At 36.0% G+C, this 8062-nt stretch overlaps 1 protein-coding gene across 1 annotated transcript; it reads right to left on the bottom strand.

The window, feature by feature from the left end:
- Nucleotides 1-380: 380 nt before the first annotated feature.
- atpaf2 (ATP synthase mitochondrial F1 complex assembly factor 2) lies at nt 381-4484 on the bottom strand. Its single transcript, XM_058405516.1, has 8 exons — nt 4159-4484; nt 4009-4053; nt 2758-2906; nt 2566-2663; nt 2292-2372; nt 2059-2171; nt 1437-1552; nt 381-1126 (listed from the first exon to the last, which is right to left on the bottom strand). Exons 1-8 carry the CDS (start codon nt 4292-4294, stop codon nt 989-991), a joined length of 876 nt encoding a protein of 291 aa, XP_058261499.1. The 5' UTR covers nt 4295-4484; the 3' UTR covers nt 381-988.
- Nucleotides 4485-8062: the final 3578 nt, after the last annotated feature.

The raw sequence follows: 8062 nt of genomic DNA, 5'->3' as shown, positions 1-8062 counted from the left end.
AATAGTCTTGTCTATCACAGAAAGAAAAACGTTTCATGTTTTAAAGGGACACATCAGCTGGTGGGGAAATAATGCTTATTTTATTATAATGCTTATTATTATATGGTGGGAAAATAATGATTTTGTCCTTAAAAAAATTTGAGACTGATATGTACACATGTAGAATTTTTTTTTTGTTAATTTACAACTCTATATAATGGTGGATCATTATTCCAACCAGCTGACACACATTCCCTGCTACTTGTTTAAAGTCTTATCTTTTGGACATTTATAGTACCCGAGATCATTAACATAGCACATGCTCCTAAAGTACACTACAGACTTGGCTAATATTTTACCTTACAAGATAACAGTTAAAAAGAAAGTCAATTAGTTGTCTGTTCAGTAACCACTGTATATTTAATGTTTCAAAGAAATATTAGGACATACAGAATATGTAAAAGTTAACATATAACACCATTCATTCATTCATTGATCTTTAAGTACGTTTTTCATGGTCAGGGTCAAGGTGGCTCTTGAGACTTTCCTAGGTAAAAGTCAGGAATGCACCCTAGAGGGGAAGCCAGTTCATCGCAGGGCTCCATGCATGCACACATACATATATAGGCAATTTAGAGCAGCTGATTTGTTTACGGGTTCTTCAGAGGTGGGTGAAAACCTCATAACTCCAAGAAAACCCACACTGACATGGGAAGGACATGTGAAGCTCTACAAACTGTAACCCGAAAATTCACTAAAGATCCTGAAGCACTGAGACAGCAATTCTACCCTAAATTGCCACAGAAAATAACAAATAATGTCATTAACATTTTTAAGTTAATTCACAAACACACAGCAGAGAATCTGGTTAAAAGCTTTACATGTTTCAACACCCAAAGTATAGCAATGTCACAATTACACAAAATTCTGTTTTCATGATGATAATTATATGCCATGGATCAATATAATCTGTGAGAAGATGGATTTTGTTTCATGTACTCAGGTCAGATCAGTCCTGAAGCAGTTTTTTCTTCATCGTAGAACTTTCAGTTGACAGATGTACAAACAGGGCACCTGCTGCTGTACGAGACCGCAGCTCATGCATATCGTAGTCGTGAGCCCATTCAACGTTTCCCCAACGCTGGATCTAAGTGTAAACACACATGTTCAAGCAGTACAAAGATGCTGGACAATGAAAAACACTGCCCTTATAGTAACATGGAAAACATGTTTAGTTAAACTGAAAGCAATCTTCTCATACACAATGAGGAGTTGAGACAGAGATTTCACACAGAGAGTGACCTTTATATGCAATATGTTTTAGACAATCTTTAAAGACTGATTAGGTATTGTGGATATACTTCCATTAGGTTACCATGTCATTATCTTCATGTACCATGGTTATTTTCAGTGTGGATTAAAAGGTAACCTTCTGAATGATATGTGGATCATTATACCTGGTATTCCTCCTCTAGTCGAGACAGCAGAACGGCATGTTCCACAGTTAAATGTCTGTCAATCAGCCCAAAGGACAGAATCAATGACTTCAGCTGTGAGATCACATACTCAAGCCCTGTAGAAAGATGCAATTTATTCAAACAAGGTCTGCTAATTTAAGAGCCAAACAAACAATCATTTTTGTGATCCTTATAGTAGACAATAGAAATATAATAGAAATGATTTCCAGGTGCCCCATATTGAGCTTAAGTAGAATCACATAGTTGAAATAATTAAATAAATCCATCATCAACTCTGTTTACACCTGGTAGTGTCATGCATATAAACTTTAACATAAAAAGTTTGATGCAAGTACACTTAAAAAGCATATAAAACATCATAAAATCCAGGCAAGACAAATTCGACCACCAAAACCTCTGCCACTACATCATAAAGTCTTAAGGTTATGACTCTGCAACAGTATAGCACCAAATATTTAAGAAAATGAAAACACCACAGGGCCTCAGTATGTTATAATCTTTTACTTCTAAAAACTAAATAGTTACACGCAACTCCTTCTTAGGTGAAAATAAGTACTTTTAAAAATGAATTACACCAAATTGCATGTTTAGAAACATATACCTGTCAATGACCACAAATTATAAGATTTAAGGTGCTGACGAAATGTTTCCTTGGTCTCCTCTGGGATTTGTGGGCCCATTATACTAGATGACGATCCGATAACAACATTGTACCTAAAAAATAAAATAAAATAAATAAATAAATTGCAAAATAGCAATTTCCTCTGTAAATGCAGGTAGATGTTTATATCATCCAAAGACTGTCTTTTTAATAATGATTTTGATAAGGGTTACCTTTTTTCAATCCAGTCCATTACAGGATCCCATTCATTATTCTGTAATTCAACAAGTCCTGGAGGCTCTTCTACTCTGTAACTAAATGCATATAAGGGTCAGACAACACGTGATCACATTTTTTCTGATAAACCCTGACATGGTAACATCTCAACTCTCAAGCAGTTTAACCCTGATCCTACAAACACTGCTTTCTTTCATATGTGAAATAAATGTTTTATATGAATGCCCTTTATTTCCAAGTAAAGAGATCCAAAACAGTCACTTAGCATACCAAATGGTGTCAGTCTCCAGAAATTTCAGCGCAGCAGAAATCATCTGGTCCTTGTTGCGCTGCGTTGGATTATCAATAGCTGTATTACACAGAGTGGTCTATAAAAACAAAAATGCATCATTATATAAAAGAAAATGATTCCTGTATTTCACAAATCCATGTTTTATTCCATTGTATTATTAAGGATCTCACTAGATGCATGGTGTAGAACTTGAGTGTGTCCTTCTGAGCATCCCATTCAGTAGCAACAGCGATGGCCAGGGCTTCATTGGGCACAGTGAAAAGTTTTCCTCCTGGAGTTTTTAACTTTCTCCTGTCCAGGTTTATTTCAAACTGACCACCTGCAGCAGACAACATACAGTATTCAGCTATTACATCATCCTTCTATTAGACATGAAACACTTAATTGCATTTCTACAGTTAAAACAGTAATACAAAGTCAAAACCTCTTTAGCATTCAAGATTAAATAAAAACGTACTTCATACCTATTGCATCTAAAACATACACTATATTGCCATAAGTTTTGGGACACCCCTCCAAATCATTAAAATCGAGTGTTTTTCAGGGGTTTGGGGATGACCCCTTCCTGTTCCAACATGACTGCGCACCAGTGCACAGAGCAAGGTCTATAAAGACATGGATGAGTGAGTTTGGTGTGGAGGAACTTGACTGGCCTGCACAGAGTCCTGACCTCAACCTGATAGAACACCTTTGGGATGAATTAGAAGTTTTTGACCATTCCTACAGAAGCGCATTTGTGAGGTCAGACATTGATGTTGGACGAGAAGGCCTGGCTCACAGTTTCGCAGCTCTAATTCATCCCAAAAGTGTTCTATGAGGTTGAGGTCAGGACTCTGGGCAGGCCAGTCAAGTTCCTCCAAACTCTCTCATCCATGTCTTTATAGACCTTGCTTTGTGCACTGGTGTGCAGTCATGTTGGAACAGGAAGGGGTCATCCCCAAACTGTTCCCACAAAGTTTGGCGCATGAAATTGTCCAAAATGTCTTGGTATGCTGAAGCATTAAGAGTTCCTTTCACTGGAACTAAGGGGCCGAGCCCAACCCCTGAATGTAATGATTTGGAGGAGTGTCCCAAAACATTTGGCAATATAAAATATCATCTCAAAACTCAACAGCAAAATGGAATTTCCACAAACATTTATTAAATGTATTAAAACCTTTTTTTTGTTTTTTAATATTTAAATGCTCATTTGCAAAAACAAACGCAAATTAATTTGCAAATAAATAAATAAAATTCATAAATAAATAACAAAAATACATAAACATTGATACAAAAATACTTAAAAGAATATCAGCAATCAACCTTTCAAGGTTTTTAATAAACCGATTGATAAATAGATTTATTGTTTAAAAACAATGACCCTGTTACATCTGTAGTGTCTCTTCTTAAAGTAAAAGCAATGCATTTTTATGGATGCTCACCTTCACCTTGAGAGATACTGACATCCTGGTAGAATTTCTTCCGCTCTGTGGAACAAGGTAACAAGAACAGAGTAATGAAGTGGAAATCAGCAGACACACTTTCTCTATCTCCACAGTGAACACAGCATCCTAACACCTTCACCACCTCACCTGCTGCAGCACTTCCGTAATTTGCTCGCTGCACGTGCGCCGGTGAATGCCTTGCTTCTAATGTTAAGGCGCGAGCAGAAAAGGGCAGAAGAGCTCCAACACACTGCCGGTGAAATTTACACAAACTCTGTAACATAGCTGTTTCACCAACCTGAACGATTCCTGCAATGAATTAAATGCTAACACTGAGTATTAGCCATAAACGCCAAGGATTAGACTTTCAGCTCCAAAGCATGTATAAATGACTTTAACACCACAGTTAGCTCCTAAATTTCATAACACGAGTTTAAAACCACCATATTGACCTTCCCCACATGTGTGAAGCAAGTAACTTCCTTTTTTAAAATAAAAGTCGCTTTTCCTGCGCCGTTTTTGTGGATAATTTGTGGTTTAAATAGGTCTCATTGTTTTGAATTATTTCATCAGAAAAAAACATTTAAATATTAAATATTTACCCTATTATTATAATAGTTTTTATTTTATTTTATTTTATTTTAATAAAATATGTCGGCTATAACATATTCATAAATACAAAGAAATAACATTTCCCATTATATGAAAATACCCTTAGCTACATTGTATTAAATAATAATACGAAATATTAATACAGCGTAATTAATACATTATATAGACCAATTCAGATCAAATGAAAGCTGAGGTAAACAGAACAAATGAATAATGTATGGATGCTAAATGCAGCAGTGCTGCCACAATGTCTAAAACAAACCCTTTGGAAAACCTGCATTATTTATATAGATTCAAACAACTTGTCCAAAAGTAATGTAGAGTAATTCAATACAAAAGAGCTGCATTTCTAACTTATTTGGATTTAACTTGTGTTCAAGGTCAAGATCGGGATTAGTCTGTGTAGGTTTATTGGGATCAGTTTGTGTAGGTTTATTGGGATTAGTCTGTGTAGGTTTATTGGGGTTTGTCTGTGTAGGTTTATTTGGATTAGTCTGTGTAGGTTTATTGGGATTAGTCTGTGTAGGTTTATTGGGATTAGTCTGTGTAGGTTTATTGGGATTAGTCTGTGTAGGTTTACTGGGATTTGTCTGTGTAGATTTACTGGGATTAGTCTGTGTAGGTTTATTGGGATTTGTCTGTGTAGGTTTACTGGGATTTGTCTATGTAGGTTTATTGGGATTAGTCTGTGGAGGTTTATTGGGATTAGTCTGTGTAGGTTTACTGGGATTTGTCTGTGTAGGTTTATTGGGATTAGTCTGTGTAGGTTTACTGGGATTTGTCTGTGTAGGTTTATTGGGATCAGTTTGTGTAGGTTTATTGGGATCAGTTTGTGTAGGTTTATTGGGATTAGTCTGTGTAGGTTTACTGGGATTAGTCTGTGTAGGTTTATTGGGATTAGTCTGTGTAGGTTTATTGGGATTAGTCTGTGTAGGTTTATTGGGGTTTGTCTGTGTAGGTTTACTGGGATTAGTCTGTGTAGGTTTATTGGGATTAGTCTGTGTAGGTTTATTGGGATTAGTCTGTGTAGGTTTACTGGGATTTGTCTGTGTAGGTTTATTGGGATTAGTCTGTGTAGGTTTATTGGGATTAGTCTGTGTAGGTTTATTGGGATTAGTCTGTGTAGGTTTATTGGGATTAGTCTGTGTAGGTTTATTGGGATTAGTGTGTGTAGGTTTACTGAGATTTGTCTGTGTAGATTTACTGGGATTAGTCTGTGTAGGTTTATTGGGGTTTGTCTGTGTAGGTTTATTTGGATTAGTCTGTGTAGGTTTATTGGGATTAGTGTGTGTAGATTTACTGAGATTTGTCAGTGTAGATTTACTGGGATTAGTCTGTGTAGGTTTATTGGGATTAGTGTGTGTAGGTTTATTGGGATTAGTGTGTGTAGGTTTACTGAGATTTGTCTGTGTAGATTTACTGGGATTAGTCTGTGTAGGTTTATTGGGATTAGTCTGTGTAGGTTTATTGGGATTAGTGTGTGTAGGTTTACTGAGATTTGTCTGTGTAGATTTACTGGGATTAGTCTGTGTATGTTTATTGGGATTAGTGTGTGTAGGTTTACTGAGATTTGTCTGTGTAGATTTACTGGGATTTGTCTGTGTAGGTTTATTTGGATTAGTCTGTGTAGGTTTATTGGGATTAGTGTGTGTAGGTTTACTGGGATTTGTCTGTGTAGATTTACTGGGATTTGTCTGTGTAGGTTTACTGGGATTTGTCTGTGTAGGTTTATTGGGGTTTGTCTGTGTAGGTTTATTTGGATTAGTCTGTGTAGGTTTATTGCGATTTGTCTGTGTAGGTTTATTGGGATTAGTCTGTGTAGGTTTACTGGGATTTGTCTGTGTAGGTTTATTTGGATTAGTCTGTGTAGGTTTATTGGGATTAGTGTGTGTAGGTTTACTGGGATTTGTCTGTGTAGATTTACTGGGATTAGTCTGTGTAGGTTTATTGGGATTAGTCTGTGTAGGTTTATTGGGATTAGTCTGTGTAGGTTTATTGGGATTAGTCTGTGTAGGTTTATTTGGATTAGTTTGTGTAGTCTGTGTGAATGAATAAAACTTCAGTTTCAACTGCAACTGCAATCTCACTATACTGTACACTTACCAAGCAGTTTACTCTAATACTGTACACTACACTAATACTGGGGTCTTCATTTGCTTAATTCTTAGTTGCATGGATTCCACAAAATTTTGGAAATATCCTTTTGGATATGGTAAAGTGTACTAGTGTCTCTAATAAAGTATTAAGTCAGTGTGTAAACAAATATTTTGAAACCTAAGGGATAGTCAAGGCTTGTTCTTGGTAGACAAACTTACCCTAAACTGATTGGTGAGTGTCTAACAATAAACAGTTTACTGTCCTCTCTATATAACAGCTCAGTTGTATTGTTTAATGTAAATACGAATGATATAGGATAAATGAAACAAAGTATTGATGTGGTATAGTATAGCAGCTCTGTGGGTTATATTAGCACATGTATTGTACTGTAATGCATGCACACATGTACAGTGTGCATCTAATTCCACCTACTGGATGGAGTTTATTAATAAACAAAATAACAGCAAACACTATATATCATCTTTTTAATGGCTTGCTATTGTCACTCGATGAATAGACCAGATTTGCGCTTTAAAGACTGGGCTTTAAAGGTTGTAAATGATGACAGAAACATTCATTTAAACACTTTTTATGTCAGTTTTCCATCTCAACCTCACCCCACCCAGTCTAAACACCTGTGCTGTAGACTGTATTAAAGTATACCATACACTACACTGAAGCATTCTGCAAATCCAGTAGATGTGTATATGTTACATAACATCCCTCAGGTTGTCTGCATGGTATAGGTTTTTATTTTATTTTATTTTATTTTATTTTAGTTTAGTTTAGTTTATAATTTTGAAATTATGCTTTTTATAATTCTGGCAGCAATCCAAGTTCAAGTGGTAGGCTCCATACACGGGCCGTGATGGGAGCAGCATGCATGTGAATGATCGTCATTGCGTCACTGCTATCTCTAAAAATATTGGCCTTTAGGTGCTAATTGAAAGGTGAAGGGATGGGCACAGAAACTGCGGTCCCGCTGTTATGCTTGAGGGAAAATTTCGGTCACGCGATCTACTAGTATTTGTGCGTGTGCTCATTCGATTTACGGTAACCCATTTGTGATGGCTCGTGGAAAATACAGCTCAGGCTTTAGGCTTCATTAAACAGATAAACTATCTAACTATAAGAATGTATTAACACATATATTTGCTCAGCTTTATTAACAAAAACGTGCACAATATTATTGCATAAAATGTCTATAACACTAAATCACAGAAACTCCCAAAGATTAATGAAGATTTCAAGTAGTGATGATTTGACTTTCATTCATGTTTACTGTGAAAATTTAGATTTAAATCCTTCTCAAAATACATAGTATTGCCAAACGTTTTGGGAC

Source organism: Hemibagrus wyckioides, linkage group LG13, assembly GCF_019097595.1.
Source record: "Hemibagrus wyckioides isolate EC202008001 linkage group LG13, SWU_Hwy_1.0, whole genome shotgun sequence".
Classification (NCBI taxonomy): Eukaryota; Metazoa; Chordata; class Actinopteri; order Siluriformes; family Bagridae; genus Hemibagrus; species Hemibagrus wyckioides.
This window is presented reverse-complemented; position numbering and strand designations above follow the sequence as displayed.

What these genes read in the sequence shown, in the direction of transcription:
- atpaf2 (XM_058405516.1), bottom strand. Translation starts at nt 4,294, where the DNA reads ATGTTACAGAGTTTGTGTAAATTTCACCGGCAGTGTGTTGGAGCTCTT. An exon ending in TTACGGAAGTGCTGCAGCAG is followed by an intron (nt 4,054 to 4,158) that starts GTGAGGTGGTGA and finishes CTTGTTCCACAG; the next exon opens with AGCGGAAGAAATTCTACCAG. An exon ending in CTGGAGACTGACACCATTTG is followed by an intron (nt 2,373 to 2,565) that starts GTATGCTAAGTG and finishes ATATGCATTTAG; the next exon opens with TTACAGAGTAGAAGAGCCTC.